The sequence below is a fragment of the Phascolarctos cinereus genome, unplaced genomic scaffold (genome assembly GCF_003287225.1).
Source record: "Phascolarctos cinereus isolate Bilbo 61053 unplaced genomic scaffold, phaCin_HiC Scaffold_4;HRSCAF=312, whole genome shotgun sequence".
Lineage (NCBI taxonomy): Eukaryota > Metazoa > Chordata > Mammalia > Diprotodontia > Phascolarctidae > Phascolarctos > Phascolarctos cinereus.
In genome coordinates this window covers 212,237,224-212,256,343 of record NW_027555847.1, presented here as the reverse complement: position 1 = coordinate 212,256,343, position 19,120 = coordinate 212,237,224, and the positions used below count along the sequence as shown (strand labels likewise).

Genomic DNA, 19,120 nt, shown 5'->3' with positions numbered 1-19,120 from the left:
TTTTATTCTAATGAGTATATCGTGATAAGTCACATACCTGACTTGTATGACCTAGCAATGCCATTCACTATAGAGAAAGTATTTCTACTTCAAGGGTCCATGATTTGAACAGTGTGGACATACCCTTCACCAATACATACTGCAAACCTTCTATATCTTTGTGAATTGCTGTGACAAAAAATTTATTACTCAGTGGCCAATCTTCTCACAGTAACATAGAAAAGAGTGAGAAACTAAAGAGCAGTAGTAAAAACACAAATCCTTTCATGTACATATGTACACATCCTAATTCCTTGATCTTTTAACTTTTATTTTACTTTGGTAGGTAGCTTGGGAATTGAAAAGTATTGAGATAACTGAGGTAGGGAAAGGTGAGAAGTAAAAGGATCTAAAAAATAACTGAGATGGTTAAGACCAAAACAAACCAAAAGAATTCTAAAATGCTCAATTATAATTCAGCTTAACTTAGTACTCTCTCTGCCATTCACTTTATAATGCAGAAACAAAAGTATAATATACAAAATGACTACAGCAATGTCGATGATAAAGTCACTAAAAGGAAACTGACCTTTGAGTAACTGAAAAACCTGTGAAGGTCCTGGTGATGGAAAAAACCCAACAAACTCCCTATTCATGGAAGAAAGATTAGGAAATACTAAGATAGATTAATGTATACATCATATATGTGAACACTACTGGATATCTTTGCTGAAATGTTTTTCTTTGTCATGACAGAAGGATTAAGCTGAGACAGGAAGACTCCTCAAAAATGACCATAATATAAAAACAAAAAGGCATCAAAAGCTTTGTTACACAAGAATGGTTCTTTCTAATGGTATTCATTACAAAGTACAGAATACTGGAAAAAATGGAAGGGGAATTAGGAGGCCAGGGTCAGGTATACTACTCTGACACGTTATGTACATGCAATGATAGAGAAGTCATTAACCCCTCAGAATCTGTTGCTTCTTCTGTAAACAGGGGTAACAATACTTGTACTATGAATTTCACAGCACTACTGTGAGGAAAGTTCCTTCTAGGTCTCAAACATACTATATGATCAATATATGTCATATTGTTACAACAGGATGTTACTTGTATTTCTAAGGTTTTAAGAACTATTGATAGTTCTTTTAAAAAAAATACAAAAAGCTAAAGAGTGAGAATTTGGAGAAACTTAGAAGAAAGAATTTCAGATAAAGACTTTTTTTCTTTCTCCCCATCCCATAATCTCTAATATAAAACTCAAGTGGTCAATCATGGTCATTTTGGTATCCTAAACACAAGGTTGCTGAACCTAAAAATCCTGCTTTCAGGCAGAAATAGATGGTAAGTAAGACTGGGAACTAGTGAGGTGAAGGAACATTGAGAAGTAAAAATTATCAGATAATGAAATATGTAGAAAAAGAATGATTCTCCAGCACTAAAAGTTCAACTAGAAAATTGTTTGATATATACACAAATACATAATTTGTGGAAATATTTTTTAAAATGTGAGGAATAAAAAAGTATAGGATTCATATAAGATTTTCTGATATATGTGATTTTCGATTATGACATCCGATAGGAATTCTACATGATGAAGGATGTAGATCAATCAGTCATAAAACCAAAATTTCACTACTGAAGCTTCAGAAATTAAATTTTTACCTTTCCAAACCAGCCATTTCCAATTTCTTGGATATAGTTTAGACTCTGGCGTGCAACTTGAGACTTCACTCCTTCTGCTACAGGGGAAAAAAAACAAACCACATCCCCCTTCATCATATTAAATTTTTTTTCAAGGTCACCAGAATTTAAGTAACAAAGTCATCAAGCATATAATAAAATTTTTTGTTGAACACAAATATCAATAAATATGAATGTTTCTATGTACAAAAATGAGAAAGAATACTGTACATGAATCTACTTATGTACAACTTATTTGTTTCACTTACTAGTTTTCAGCACATTAGTTCCACAAGCTGTCATGCTTATCTTTATTTCCCTCTAACCTTCCCTTTGTTCTCTTCTTTGAGCTTTAAAAATTACTTATTTATGCTTTTCTTTTTTTCTCCTCTGCATTATATTATATGTTAACTATCCCCTTTCTCCTTTATAATTTGAAATTAGAAAGAAATTTCAAAAACCCTCTTCAGTAACAAATTAGTAGACCAAAATGGATCAACATATTGGCCATGTCTAAAAATGAATATTTCATTTTGTATCTTTTTATTATTACCTCTCTGTCAAGAGACAGAAAGCATGCTTTGGAGTTTGTCCTTTGGAGCTGGGGTTAGTCACGACACTGACCAGAGTTTTAAGCATACATTCTATAACAAAAACTATGTATTGTTTTAAGTTTTTCCTAATGTGGCTGAGTATAAGCTTGCTAAAAGCAGGGGCTGTTTCCCTTTTGTCTTCACATCTTTAGTGCCTAGCAGTGTTTTACATTTATTAGATGATTAAGAAATATTTGCTGCATTTATTAAAATATAACAATTAGGTAAATGGGCAAATAACATTAGGATATTTCATTTTAAATATTAGAATTGCCAAACTTCCCAAATAAGTAATTTGAACTACTATAACCATGACACTATCAATTCAATCCTTAATCCTCTGCAATTTAGCTTCTGCCACCATAAACTACACTAAAACTATACACTAAAACTATATTCTTGAAGGTGACACTGTCATTTTTTATCTTTGTATCCCTAATACCAAGCTCGGGGTCTTAAATACCATAAGCCTCTCAAAAATGGGAAAGGTAAGTGTAGTTCTATGCAAAGAACATAAAATAAACACCCAGTAAATTAACATATCCCACAATTTCAAACCCTCCATTTAAACCTTAGGCATTTGTATTAGTATTGTTTTGGAACAGACCTTCCTGAGCCTTCACTCTTATGAGAATCTCCCATAGAGAAAACTCCCTCTACCAATAAAGATCTATATCTTTCAACTTGTATTCTTACTGACCAACCTAAAACACTCATAGGTCAAGTAATTTGCCTAGAGTCACAAAGCCAATGTGTATCAGAGGTGAGACTTGAACTCAGTTCACTATCTACTCACTATACCATGATGCGTCTCTTGAATTTTAATAGGAAAAAAATCTAACACCTAAAAGAGATTTACCAAACACAACAGTGTGCTAAATAGTTTTTGACGTATATTGAGAAAATGTTTACAGTAATACTTTGCTAAATATATATATATTTTTATATACAACTGTTTGAGTGCAGATTTGAACTCAGGTCCTCCTGACTCCAGGGCCCATGCTCTATCCACTGCGCCACCTAGTTAACACTAAATATAGATTTGATGTAGCTTTCCAATTCACGTATTGGCTCTTTTAACAGCAACTTAGTTTAATAACTGAGTTATACTAAATATTTCTGGCTCCATTAATGCAAAGGAATTTGTACATCAAAATGCCATTCATTATACATTTAATACAAATGCCTGGGGCACCGGAACACATTTGTGATAGTAAACTTACATAATCACAATAGATTTTTTTTTGTTTCTAACTATTTATTACATCAATTTACTGTAAAGGGATTACTGAAACCTAAGGAGTAGAAGGTACAATTAATGATATGCTCTTCTACCCATATAATCACTCAGTTCTTATAGCTAATTTATAACATGCAGTAAATCTGCAGGATTCAACCAAATAGATCCCCAAATGTTGACTGTGAGATGTCAATCTTACTAACAGATCTATTCACTTTCTACGGTGCACTGAAGGGCAATACCAATTCAAATTCAATGAACATTTATTAATTAATTACCTACTATACAAGGCACCATGGTAGGTGCTAAAGATACAAAGACCAAAACATAAAAAGAGCAAGAGAGTTTCTAACTTCCTGGTAGTAGAGGCAGAAATTAATGTGATAATAAGTTAAGTATAAGACCTTAATTACTTTTTAACTGTTATAAGTAAAAACAATGCTGGGATTTTCCAAGGCAAAAAGATATATATACATATTTTTAACACAGTAATAGACTATCTGATCTATGTGATTCTTGAAGAAAGGGATACAGAGAATCTTATTGAAGGGATGTGGTTTCTGGGCTGGCGATAGAAGGTGAAAGAAGGAAGAATTAATAAAGAGTTATGGGGACTTTTTAGTAAAATCTTAAGGATTTAAAAACTTAAGGAAAGAATGAAAGGATGCATTGATCCAGACAGAACAGAACCCAAGATAACAATGCACAACTCACCTGTAAGAATTTCAGTAAGGGGCTGAGTGCCTATAATTACAAGAAAGATTGATCAAACATTTTCTAGGGGTAGAACCTAGAATGTACAAATACTGGCTGCACTGACAGGTCAGAAGACCAGGAGAAGAGTTCTGACCTAAAACTAAAGGAGTACATCCAAAAAAGAAAAAAGGGATAACTTTTTAAAGACTAATGGGAAGTGGGCAGGTTAGGCCTGGGAGCCAGAAATAATGTGGGCTACTAAGATTTGGAGGGTGAGCACTAAACTCCTCCCAAAACTTTCCTTTACAGGAGTCTGGCATCTGAATTTTCTAGGTAACTCTCCACTTGCTTTCCATTAGCAGCTCTGCTTGGTTTTGACTCGACGAAACATTATATTATGCCCCTGCACCTAGTACCCTTGGTACCCACCCCCACTCCGACTTTTCAACTTCCTTTTGGGTGCTGTCATCCTCAAACAGACTGGAAGTTCCTTGAGGGTAGGGACTGTCTTTTTTTGTATTTGTATCCCCAGTGCTGACAGTACCTGGCATATATAGTAGGCATTTTATAAATGTTTACTAAATTGAATTTATTGAATTGAATAATGACTCAAAGTCTGGGGTTAGGTGATGGAATTGAGTTTATGAGCTAGGAAAGAAAATGTTTTATACTTTAATGTGTTTAAGTGGTTAATATGGAACTATATTTGTAATTTACTCTACTATCTATGTTTTTATATCACAATACAGCAAAGAGTAGTCATATACTTTAACTATCCATGCTAACAGAAAAAGAGGGGCCCAGGTGAGTCAGCCACATTCATTCTTTCATTCTTAGCTCTGCTCCTGACTTCTCAACTTCAAAACCATGCACCCACCAGATACCTCCATCCCCATACCCAATTTTTAGCTCCCTTTTGTGTGCTATCTTAGAATGTAAGCTTCTCAAGTGCAGGGGATGTTTTTGCCCCCCCCAGCCCCTTTTAAAATATCCCCAGCATTTAGCACACTGTCTGCCACATATAGGAGCTCAATAAGTGCTCATTTCCTTTTATGAACAGAACTCATATTCTCCTAAGAATAAAGTTCTCCCCTTTGATCTCTGAACAATGGCAGCACAAAAAATTAACTCATGGCAAAAAATAGTCTTTGGAAGGTAGAAAAGATAAAAAGAACAGAGATTATAAAATAAGTACCACCTCCAATTTTCATTGATTATTGGTACAGCTTCCAGCAATGATAGAAGTTTTCTTATTCTTTAGATTTCATTCAGAATAATGAGTGAATCTTGACACCAGGACAGCAATTAAATCAATAATATTACCTGAAGAAGGATGAAACTGGGATGGAACCGGTAAAGAAATATTTGGAACTGAAAGTGTAAAAACTTCTGCAGGAGATTGAACAGAGGGTGTATCTTCTGCTGGTGGTGTAAAATCTATTTCATCATCAAAATTATCTTCAAACTCCTAAAAAAAAGTTGGGGTAGAAGAGAATAAACATATCAATTATGCTGATTTATTAATAAGAAATGTTTTGACTATTCACAGCTAAAAAATGGACAGAAAGGTAGTATGGCAAAGTAACAGAGAGGTCCCACCTTGGAGGTCAAAAGAAGTCCTGGCTCTGTTAGCTGTGTGACCAAGAGCAAGTCACTTTTCCTTTTATTACATAAGACAACTCTAAAAGAGTGAGATATAAAGGAGTTGCTAAATTGTTCTAGTGGAGAGAATTAGCATCCTGGGAGTTCCTTGAACTAATGGATTCGTTTAAGAAAAAAAAGAAAACACATGACTAAATTACACTGTCAGAAAATTATAAATTCTATTATCACTTGGATTGCAGAAGACTCAGAGAACTTCTGATTTCTCTTGCTACTGTGAGGTTCTATGAAGCAATGCCAACCAAACAAACAGAAGACTATGCCTGGTCACTGAAAGGTCCCTCAGTTAATCTGCCAGAAGCAGGACTTGAATACAGATCTTCTTAACTTAAAGGACTCTTTTACCCCCATAACCACTATAGCATACTGCCTTCATGCATACAAAAAGATTACATCTAAAAGTTACTTAGATTTCCAAAATATTTATGACTTTAAAAATACATCATTCCATTCATTTATATGACGCTAACCATAAAATGAGAAATTATTTTCAATGAACATTTTCACAGATCCCAATAAAGCAAGTCAAATCAGGTTCCTCATATTTTAATTATTTTAATTTTCTCTCCATTTCCAATTGTTGATTTTTATAAAAATAAATATAAAAGATATTTTGAAAAGTAGCTTCTATAGAAAAAGAAATAAATTAGTTATAAAATCTTTGATCTCTAGAATTATGTCAAGACTTGAACCACAATGACTAGTGTAAAATGATTCTGTATAATTTGAATTTAATTATAACTGTCAAAAGCTGGAATTATCTGAAGATAGCACCTTTGAAATTCAGGAAACAACAAAGAAGGATGTGAAGTGATTGAGAGAACAATTAATATCTATACACAAAAATTATTCTCAAAATTTGTGAAGAAAAACATTCAACCAAATTCCTTTTATGAGATATAGACAGTTCAAATATCTAAACTGGGGGGGTGCATAACATTATGTACCATATTATTAATAAATACTAATTCAAATTTTTAAAATAAAATCTTGGTCAAAAAAATCATAATAAATTATTTTTAAAATCATTCAATATGATCAAGTTGAATTCATACCAGGGATACAAGGGTGGTTCAATGTAAGACCAAGAGTTAACATACCAAACCACATCACTAGATGGCAAAAAGGCCTTTGACAACACTCATTTTTGTTAAAAATCCTACAAAGCATAGACACAGAAGGACATACATTTTAACAGAATAAAGTGTATCTATCTAAAATCAAAAGCTAAAATTATGTGCAATGTGAGAAAACCAGAAGTTTCCCCAGTACATGACTTTCCCCTTTCCCCACTGTTACCTGACACATCTCTAGAAAAGGTAGCAATGGCAATAAGACAAGAGGAAGAACTTACAGGCATAAAGACAGGTAAAATGGAGATGAAATTATGTTTATCTACCGATAGTATGATGATTTATTTACACAATCTTAGGGGAATCAGGAAAGAAACTGAGACAACAGCTTTGTTAAAGTAGTAGTTTATATAATAAACCCACAAGAATCAACAGAACTTCTACACAGCAACAACAAAATCCAGAAAACAATAACAGAATGGGAAGTTTCATGCAAAATAACCACAAAATGCATAAGCTATAAGGGAGTCAATCTATCAAAGCACATTCAATGCACCTATACAGTTACAATTACAAAATGCTCTTTACAGAAATAAACCATTTAAAAGGATGGTCTATGTCCATGGGTGGGTCATGCCAATATAATGAAAATAGCAATATTACTGAAATTAACTTACAGATTCAGTGCTATACCAAGCTTCCCATAGGATAACTTTACAGAGCTAGATATAATAACAACAATCAGTGGAACAACGAAAGATCAAGATTATCAAGGGAAACAATGAAAAAAATTAGGAATGAAAAAGGAATACTCAAAACTATATTATGAAGTAGCCATCATCAGCACTATTTAGTATTAGTTTTAAAATAGCAAAGAAAATAAATGAACAGACTAGACAAAGAAGAATCAGAAACAACTAAACCCAATAATGCAGTGTCTGATAAACCCAGACAAATAAGAACTCAAAGGAAATCTGGCAAGTGATCTAGATCAATGTTATATACTATACAATACACAAACTCAAAATGGGTAGACGACCTAAATTATTAAAGATCTAACCATGAAAAAATAAAAAAAACAGATGAGAACCAGTCAGGTACCTTTCACAGCTAAGGCTAGGAAGTGAATTCTTAATAAACAAGCAACAGAGAAAGTTATAAAAGGTAAAAAGGATAACACTGATTACACGGAATTTAAAACTTTTTGAATGAACAAAATAAATGCAACGAGAATAAGAATGGAAGTAATCAACTAAGAAAAAAAAATCTTTGTGTGGATTATTTCTGATAAGAGCCTAATCCACAAGATATAAAGACAACTAAAAGAAATTCATAAGACCAAAAGCCATTCCCATCAGAAGAAAAGGATATGAAGAGTTCTCAAAAGAAGAATTGTAAACTATTAACAACTTTATAAAAACACTACATATTGCAAATAATAAGAGAAATGAAAATCAAAACTCTGAGGTATCACTTCACACTCAGAAAACTGTCAAAGATAAACAGAAAACAAGAACAGTCATTGTAGGAGGTGTTGTAGAAAGATGGGCATATTAATGTATTATTGGTAGAGTTGTGAATTGATTTAACCATTCTAGAAAACAATTTTGAATTATCCAAAGAAAGAGGTAAATGACACAAAGTCTTTATATACACAAAAATATTTATAATGGAATCTTTTGCATTCTAGCAAAGAACTGAAAACAAAATGGCTAAACAAGACTTGGCATATGAAAGTAATAGAATATTACTACAGTAGAAGATAGGATGAATAAAGATAAGTATGAAATAAAATGATGCAAAGTACAGTAAATAGAACTAGGAATAAAACATACATAAGACAACAGTATAAATGGAAAAAACAACAACAAAACAGTTGAAAATATTTTGAAATTATAATGGCCAAGTCTGGCCCTAAAGAAGAGATGTCGTCAGAATTTTCTGGTATGTTGTTGAGTTTTACTGAATTGTTTTCCCCCCTTTTTTTCCTTCTTGCTTATGGGAGACAGCTCTCTGGGATCAGAAGGTGAGTAGAACACACTGTAAAATGTAGGTTACATAAAAGCATGATAGTAATAAAATTTTCCATATGGACACATTTTTCTCTCAGCGAATAGATTCCTAGAGCTATAACCCTAGGTAGCCTGGTCACTAAATTAACAAAAAATGATTTTAGCGTGATGATACCAATATCTGACTCATTTGAACAAATAAAATCTTTAAAAGACAAATAAAATTATCACTGTTGATGATTATTTCCCCATTTATTATGACTTTTATTCCACTAGCATTTCTGAGTCTCTTTCCCAGCAGGAACACTAAAGCTTCCTCTCGTAACAACAAAAAGAGGTTACCAAAACAAATTGGCAAAATGATGACATTGTAACAGCATGTACAACACTTCACTGTCCAGGTAGTCACCCCACCTCTGCGCTCCCAGAAGGGAAGCATGTTTGGTATGATTCTTTTCCTACAGCCTTGCTCTCCCCCTTCTTTGTATGGATTGAATCCCAGTGATAAACAGAGAGTTGGTAATTTTCTTGTGCTACTAGATTGGAGCAAAGTAGCACCTGACAGAGAAGTTCATATAAATTAGAAACATCCATTCAATACACACAGATGGTTTTGATTACAAGACTGCTTTTATACATCAAAGCCAAGAAAATACTGGCTTACAAAGATTTTACAGTATCCAAACCAGTGGTCCTTAGTCCTTTGGTGGCAATACTAATATATGGTTAGCTATTATTATTGCTAATATATGGATATTAGCCACAAGTAACACTGAATTAAGGGAAGTTTTCCACATCATAAATAAACATAGAATAACCAATAAAATCCAGGGAATGACCATTGAAAATATTTCCTTTTTTAAAAGCAAAATTTTATAGCTAAGGTTCCCAACCAATCTCTACCTTTTTGGGCCTGAATTTCCTCATCTGTAAAATTAACTGTTTGGATTACATGATTTTTAATGACCGTATGAGTTACCATGAGATCTCAAAGCTTAAGGCAATCGCTACTACTATTCCATTCTCAGTAGTATTCCTCTCCAATGATATTTAGATATTTTCCTGGAAATGCCTAGCCTTAGGGAGATCAAGACTTCTGGAAATCATTTGAAGTTAGACATCGAAGTTATCTAGCCCAACCTGTAGCTGAAGGATGAAATGTCCTCTAAAAATATCCCCAAATGGTCATCTAGTTTGAAATGAAAAACAGCTCAACTTCAGAAAAAGTTTGCAGACATCTGTTCCATAGCAATCTTAACAAAATAACACAAATTTACTAGTCAAAAAAGTCTTATGGGCTTTTTTCTTTTGTTTTAAAAAGAATAGGTCCTCCCCCTACAAGAAATGAATTAATGAACATGGTTTCCTACTTGCATGGCAAAAATTTAGATTCACTGTAGTAAATACTGTCAAAGATGCTACACATATTTAATGCCATTATACCTGAATCATTTCCAGAACAACCATTTCAAATTTTTTTTTAATGCTCACCTTAAAGTCTATTTCTCGATCTTTACAGCAGGATACACAGTTCACAATCAGCACTACCAATGTCAGTAAACTGCATACAGATAGAACCACAAAAAGTAAGGACACTTCTGCAGCAGCTGGTTCCCCTAAAAAGAAAGAGGCAAGTACTCTTAAAAACAAACGCATTCAAAATTCAATTTTAATCACTGAATCAATATACATGTTCCCCACCCCCAGGCATAAACTAGATCAAATATTAAATAAATGCTATTTAAATGCTTAGAATGAAGCTTTGGCCAACTTAAGAGTTTCATTTACACCTGTCTTTGAGCAATGAATGAGTTATCTGAATGATGATTTGTCAAGTCTGATTGAACATTTTTGGGGTTGGGGTATACTGGTAGATACTATTTTCTCTAAATAAAGAATTTTTCCTTATTAGTTTAATACCATTCACTAACAGTGTAGCTAATATATCTATGGTGAAATCATAGTAGATTAAAAAAAACTGGACTGTGATGAGGCAAATTTTGTTGTAAATGTAGTTCATTCAAGAAAGACCAGAGTATGTCTACAACAAATAAAAAGCACTAAATTCCCCATCAATAATAACACCATGAACTTGGGTAAATCATACCTCCCTCTAGGTCTGTTTTCTCTGTAAAATGAATGGATTCTATATGTAAAAATATTTATAGCAGGAAAGTGGGTATCCTTCAACTAAAGAATAGCTGAACAAATTGTGCTGTCTGATATATGGAATATCAATGCACCATAAGAAATGACAAGAAGAAATCCAGAGAAACTTGGGAAAACATGAACTAAAACACAGTGTAAGTGGAACCAGAACAATTTGCATGATAACCACAATAATGTAAAAGAAAACAACATTAAAAGACTTCAGTTTTCCTTAGTCTAGTGACCAACTGTGAATTCAGAGGGTAGAGAGCATGTCTCTTGACTCTCGGCAAAGGTGTGATGACAAACAACAGGAAGATGAATGAGGCATTCATTTTAAAATATGCTCAATGTGTTATTTTGCTTAACTATATTTCTCTAGTAGAAAGAGTTCATTGGGGGAGGAGTGACAGAAAAGTTTAAAAAAGTGTGAATGAATTCAAAATAATGTAAAATAAAGAGGTTGGTCTAGATGATCTCTATAGTGCTTCTATAGCGCTATACAATTCTCGTATGAATAAAACCTATCTGTGGGTAACAGTGCAGTAACAAGCATTCAAGTGAAAGAATTCTCACAAAACTATTTTGGCTAATAGTAGAACTTAAATCTGTGCTATAAAATATGTATTACAAAAATTTATGTTAATTTGGCAGCTAGGTGGTACAGTGGATAGAGCACTGGCCCTGAATTCAAATCTAGCCTCAGACCAAACACCTGACACTAGCTGTGTGACCCTGGGCAAGTCACTTAACCTCAAGCCTTGCCAAAAAAAAAAAATCTATGTTAAACTGATGAACGTCAAAGGATATCAGAGTACATTCTTGGCAGTTCTGTTCAGTACTTAGCCATGTAAGACAAATGAAAAATCAATATATTTAAGAACTAACTAAGAAGGAGATTCCAGAGTTACTCTCAATAATTCACTGTATTACATTGATTTTAAACCTAAGAAACGACTTTCCATATCTGATTTAGGTTAATGCTATCTTTCAAAGTTTTCTTTTCCTAATTCATTCTCTGCATATCTGTCAAACTGATGTTCCTAAAATACAGATCTGACAATGGGGTGACATTCTACCCCAACCTTGATTAACTCAAAAATCTGCACGGCTCTCTACTGTCTTCAGGATAAAATTCAACATCCTCAGTCTGGAACTTAAAGTCTACCACATCCTGACTCCAGACTACCTTGCCAATTTTATTTCATATTACTCCTCTTCATGTATTCTCTACTCTAGGCAGACTAGTCTACTGTTCCCCATACACCACATTCCATCTCCCATCTCTTTGCCTTTGCACAAGGAGGTCCCAAGGCTGGAATGTACTCTCTTCCTCGTCTCTCAATCACAGAATCCCTAGCTTCCTTCAAAGCATATCAGGAGCCATCTCCTACACAAGACCTTCTCTAATCCCCCTCAATTACTGAAACACATATTATATTGATCTGAATCTGTAAGGTTTTGTACATAGCTTGCATTTACTACTTGAGTATTTCTGGAATGTAAGCTCCTTGAGAAAAGGGATTGTTTTCTTTTTCTCTTTGTAGCTCCAGCACCTACTATAGTGCCTTGAAGATCCTCAACACTTAAATGGTTTTAAAATGTCATCAACTAGGAAGTTCCCCCTAAAGACCACAACCTATTCATATCTGACTGTCCTATATGACTTGTCCATGTCTTCCTGTAAATTCACCGAAAGGATCCATCCAACATGATGGGGGCCTTCCTGTTTTCTCTCAATATCAGGAGGTGTTGGTACACTCTGGTAACACAGTTGTCTTCCTGCACCCCTGCAACATGACCACCAGCACCTCTCTTCTAACCACATATTTTCTTGAAGACATCTTTTACTCTGGTTCTTCTGTGATGCTTCTTACTAACATGTAAAGCAAGCTCACAAACATTATGTGACTGTCCATTGCCTTTTGCATGGTGTTCATTTTTAATTCATCAGAAACCATTATATTCTATGTTTCATTGCCATGTAGCAAGACTGGCAGAATGATGCTATTTAAAAGATGGCCCGGGATTCTATGGGAAGCTTGGAGTCATTAACAGAATTATCCCAGGTGATCCTTTAGAATCAGGAAGACCTGTATTCAAAACCTGCCTTATTACTAGCTGTGTGACCTGGGTCCAGTCACTTAAACTCTATAAACTCTGTCTTCTCACATCTGTAAAATAAGAATATCTAGCTCACACATGAGGTAATGTGAAGGTCAAATGAAATAATATATGTGAAGTGCTTTGGAAACCTGAAAATGTTACATAAATTCTAACTATTATCTACAGTTTCTCAAAAGCAATTCAGCCTATTCTCTTTCCATTCAACTTTAGACTCATCTCATCCATTTGTGCTATATATTTCCAATAGATGCCACTGGATTAGATCTGTAAGCTGTCCATGCACATGGATGTTGTAACCTAGGCAGTAGACCCTTTTCATTCATTTGGTCTTTCCTGATGGATGGTCAGATCAAACTTCTGAGATTTCTTCCAAGAAGCATTCTGAATACTGATACTATTCAAAGAACAATGTCATACACAAATGGGAATTTACAGAGAATCCTTCTTCAACTTGGACTGGATTTCCCCCATCTGAAACATTTTTGGTGAGTACACATCTCCTTGTTTTATGCATCAACTGAACAGAGTTCGGTTTCAGTTCATTTCTGTTGTCCTCTCTTTCAAGTAATCTTAAGTGATTTGATGTATGGATGGGAGACAATTGTTGGAAGAGAGCCTGTAAAGCATAGTTTTGCTATAATGAATCAAATACTTTTTCCATAATCAACAATAAGTACAATGGGATCTTATATTCCCTACATCTTTCAGTCAATTGCAAAATGACAAACACACGGTCCATTGTTTAATATTGCTTGTGAAAGCCTAATATTACATGCTAATATACTCTTTGAAGATGCCCCTAATTCATGTACAGGTAACTCTCAGAAAGCTTTTGCACAGAACGGAAAACGGGTGTATAGGTTGATAGTTACTGATGGCATTTTCTCAGTTGCCTTTGCAGGGGGATGATGGTGGACAATAAGGCCCAAGATTCTGTCTATGTCTTTATTATCTACCTCACTTTCAAATACCTTGCCTATTTTTTTTTTAGGCAATTGGAGTTAAGTGACTTGCTTAGGGTCACACAGCTAGTAAGTGTCAAGTGTTTGGTCTGAGGCCGGATTTGAACTCCTCCTGACTTCAGGGCCGGCACTCTATCCACTGTGCCACGTAACTGCCCATTGCCTATTAATTCTTCGATGCTCAAACAGTTGTGGTGCTTCTGGCATGCCTCCCTTTCCTCTATATAGATCTAAGCCAGATCCTTTCCTGTCTGTGTTCTATTTAGTGCTATCTGTACCTGCCCTAAAAGCACATCTGGAACTGTGATTCACAGATCTTCATTCCACTGTTCTTGATAGTAAAATGTTAACAATTTTGTAACTGTCATCTTTGCAGATTTTTCCATTTTCCTTTTCTTTATCATTTTCCCATTTTCATCTCTGAATTACCCTTAAGACAACTTTTGCTTAGTTGGAATTAGTTTTACTGCTTCTGCTTTATGAGGTGATACTGCTTATAATCTGCTATATTCTCTCTCTTTGTAACACTTTACAAACAAGTTTACATTTCAAACTAGTGCTGCCTTTGAATGTCCTATGTCTCTGATTGGTGATATGCAAAATGTTTGCTAAGGCACTTTCTGGTTTCTTTCAGCTTTCTTATTGTGGCAACAGGTTTATGTTAATTTTTTTCCTGCTTTTTTTTTTTAACCAATTCTGATCACTGTTTTAGCAAGTTGGTGATCTGATGGTACACAAGTAATTGATTCAGGTTTGACTCCCACATCAATAATAAATCTTTTCTTATCTGTTTTAAAATATAATCAATTTTGCAATTGTAGTCGACAAGTCTTTTCCCTGAGCCATGTTTTCTAAAATACTTCTCAGAATCCTAACCCTTTTCTTCACCTTTGCAAAGAAGTCCTTAGGCATCAGAGATATAATATAGAAAATATTGCTGAGTTCTTAGTAGAACTTTCTTATTCTTCATCCTCAGCAATATTTTGGTGCATAAACTGCAATTATTTACATGTTACAGTTCTTTTTGCAAATATAAACTAATGCTACCAACTCCTTTCTGTTTCTCTATGAATACATATGCCACATTTTCAATTAGCTACAACTTTCTTTTATTCTTTTTTATACCAAGAATGTCAAGATTGATATGATTCAGCAGTATGTCCACATCTTGATCACTGAACAAGAATCTCACTTTTAGTCAAATTAAATTCTACAAATGGTCTGAAAACTGGGTAAATTTTTAGCACATTTATACATACAAATATATGTGTATATTTACTTTTGGCTAATGATTTTTAAAAGTTGCACTAACATTGTCTTTGTCACAAGGAAGGAATATGTGAATGGTAAGATGTATATGAGAATGACCATGGTAAAGATTGACCAGACCAGCCTTTTTGTTACTTTTTTTACATTTAATAAAAGGTTTATAAATAGCAGTGAAAGGATATCCAGCAACCTAAGCAGCTAGATGGATGTAACTTGGAGTCAGAAAGATTTGACTGAGTCCTGCCTCAAACACCTTCTAGCTGTGTGACTCTGGGCAAGTCACTTAGCCTCTATTTGCTTCAGTTTCCTCATCTGTAAAATGGGGATAATAATGAAACCTACCTTTTGAGGCTACTTCAAGCATCAAATAAAATAGTATTTGCATAGCACTCTATAAACCTAAAAGTACCATATGTGTGTGTGCACGCTAGCTATTACTGCTATTTTATAATTATTACTGTTGTAGCAAGAATAAGTAATGGATTTAGTTGGGCATAGAATCAGACATCTTAAAACAGGGAGTATGATAATTTGTTTGTAGTCTGAGGATCTAGGTTCAAATCCTGGCTCTGTTATTTGCTACTTGTATGACTCTGAGTAAACAGCATAACCTCCCTGGGCCTCAGTTTACTCATCTGTAAAATGAGATAGTTAAGAGACTGATTTACTTTGTAAGGTACCTTCCCAATGTGAAACTATGATTCTATAATACTAAGTAACACAATAACTGAAGATCAGCTTTAAATATATGTGAATAATGATTCTATTGTCTGAATCAGTTAAGGATACAAAATCAATATGTTTATTATTTAGCCTTTGTACATATTTGTATAACATTAATGAAACAAAGGACCCACAATACTAAGGCAGTTACAGAAAAATTGATACTTCACCAAAAAAAAAGAGGAAGAAGATAGACAGACATTCTTAGCAAGTATGATAGGCTGAGAATCCAAACAAAGATTTTTGCAAAAAACAGACTACTTCACCAAACAATAGCTGAAGTAGTTAAGTGGTAGGTGTCACCAGAATGGAAGTTCAAATGAAAGTGAAAGTGATTTGCCTCTGGATGAAGTTTATAAAATGGCTATGATCCAAGAAAGCAATCAAAAAGACCCTCCACATGGGACATTTTCATGCTATTTAATAAAGAAATGACAGAGTCACTCAGTTTTGTTTGTGGAAACGAGGATTTTTTTAACGATAATTCAGGACCAGGACACTGCCAACAAGAAACTACAGTATTCTTAAGGAGCCTGGATTTAGTGATCTATGTAGGTTATGCAAGTAAATGGTAGAAACACTGCAACACATTACTGCAGACTATGAAAATTCAGCACTAACATATACCTAGCAAAACATGACCTGATGGCTGGATTTATCAGAAGCTAGAATTATTTACCTTCCATGGAAAATTCCCATACTACAAATACAGGTCTCAAAATAACACAAAGAACTAAATAATAATTCTACGGCTACCCTATAATTATTATAGAATAAACTGCTCCCACCCAGCCCCCATAACACTGATCCATAAAAAGTTAAGAATAACCATTTAAATATATTATCACTAGACAAAATTCTCAATCTTCATGCTACATGGAACAAAAAGCTTTCAAAATATATAGACCTAACAGATAAGCTCAATATCATATGGAACAAAGTATATGTCATTCCTGTTGACTTGTGTATTACTGAAGTTGTACCAAGGATGTTTTCAGTGCATCCACAGAGGATGAGCTTATATCCTAACCTAATACCATTATTCTACTACAAAAAACAAAAAACCAAAAAAATACCAGATATTTTATTCACCTGTACAATAACCTGCATATAATTAAATACACAGGAATAATAGCAGATTAATAATTTGTTCCAGGACCATTTCTCTCTAAACTTCATCAAAAAGATGAACAGAATGAGATTATGTTTGTTATGTAAACATAGATTTATATAGTTGGCATTTACATAGTTCATTAAAGCTTGGAACACATTTATGTTTCTTATCTCAGATGACAAAATGATAGAAGAGGCAAGCTTCCAAAGGAGACAGGTATAACTGGAGGGGTCAGCCTTGGTTTAAAAAAAAAAAAAGGCTACTTCATCCTCTGAGATAAGGAGGCAAGGATGGATGAAGATACAGAGAGCTAAGTTCTGAGGCCTGAAGGAAGGGAAATAAAGTCACTAATAGATGGCCTCAATCACATTGAGAATTTTCATGAAAACTGCTTCAACATCAGTACTTCCAATGATACACAATTTCACTAACGTCAGGGTGTTATTCTTCACCAAAGTAAGTACATAACTTAAAGGACTAAGCACATATTTTATACATTTTACAAAAGGTAAATGGAGAGAAAGTTTCTCAGTATAACTCAGCAGCTTAGTCAAGCACTTGATCCTCTAATCCAAATACTAAACAAAGCTCTTAAAATTCCTAACTGAGAAAAACAAATGTTAACCTTGGTCTGTGTAATTTACTTACTAGTCATTTATGAAATAATGGTTCAGATGGAATAGCGAACTTTTTCAAGTACTGACTGAAAAATAGAGATATTTTTAAGGGGTAATTTTTCTAAATTTGCTGATTCCAAAACTGAAGAGTAGAAGTATAATAGCAAATACGTTGAGCTAGTTTCCTAAGCCACCATTCTATACCTAATTTTAGTAGAATTTGGTGAAAATATACAATCTTTCTTCGTTCTGGAGAAATGTACATATTCATATCCATACTTGGCTTCCTATTAGTAACAGGAAATAGAGATTTCACTAGCTAAGTAAAAACCTCTGTTGCCTAATCTTTTTTAATTTTAGTCAAAAGAATTAACATCCCCTGAAATAGTCATACAAATGGAAATCTGCACTACATTAAGATATCCTACAAAATATGAATGCAAAGAAGATGTTTCAAAAAATATTTTAAGACAGCTAGTAACAAAATTTTTTAAATTTACTTGGAAAGACTGAGTTACAATGCATGTCACAAGAAAATTATATAGTGAAGTGCTTATGCACTGAAGCACTAATAAAAAAATGACACATTTGAAAAATCTTTTCCAAGATAACGAATTTATCATCTTTTAAAAATAATACTACCAAGTTCTGTTCCTTTGGTTATTAAATTGAATTTTTAAAGGGTGCCTTTTTAGCATCAACCAACACTGAATGTCTACTGAGTAAATGATTAGGTATCCTGTTAATAAAGAGAAATATGTTAGAGCATTATTCCAAGAGAAAATACAGATTAGAAGAAACCTAAAATATATCCTGAGTAGCTAGGTGGGGCAGTCAATAGAGTGCTGGGCCTGGAATAAGGAAGATTCATCTTCAGGAGTTCAAATCTGGCCTCAGACACTTACTAGTGTGACCCTGGGCAAGTTACTTCACCCAGTCTGCCTCAATTTACTCATCAGTAAAATGAGCTGGAGAAGGAAACAGCAAACCACTTCAGTATCTTTGCCACGAAAACTCTAAACGGAGTCATGAAGAGTTGGCCATGACTAAAACGACTAAACAACAAAAATATATCCTACTCTATGCGTGATGCAGTACAACATCAACAATGGTTCTCAAGTCTCCCCACTCCTTTTTAATGGAACTCTTTTGGCTTTATTTTAAACAACAATAAACATTTATTAAGCACCTATGTGTCAAGCACTGTGCTAGGTGC

General features: G+C 34.0%; 1 protein-coding gene across 4 annotated transcripts in view; it reads right to left on the bottom strand.

The window, feature by feature from the left end:
* The window catches only part of LMTK2 (lemur tyrosine kinase 2), a 103,351-nt gene that overhangs the window by 55,610 nt on the left and 28,621 nt on the right, over positions 1–19,120 (bottom strand). Inside the window, exons 2-5 of one of the 4 annotated variants that reach the window (XM_020965364.2) lie at positions 10,436–10,560; positions 5,521–5,665; positions 4,216–4,245; positions 1,651–1,727 (exon numbers count right to left, since the gene is read on the bottom strand). In XM_020965364.2, coding sequence (XP_020821023.1) covers positions 1,651–1,727; positions 4,216–4,245; positions 5,521–5,665; positions 10,436–10,560 — 377 coding nt within the window. The remainder of the gene's footprint in view (positions 1–1,650; positions 1,728–4,215; positions 4,246–5,520; positions 5,666–10,435; positions 10,561–19,120) is intronic. The other 3 variants (XM_020965365.2, XM_020965367.2, XM_020965368.2) reach the window with 3 other exon arrangements.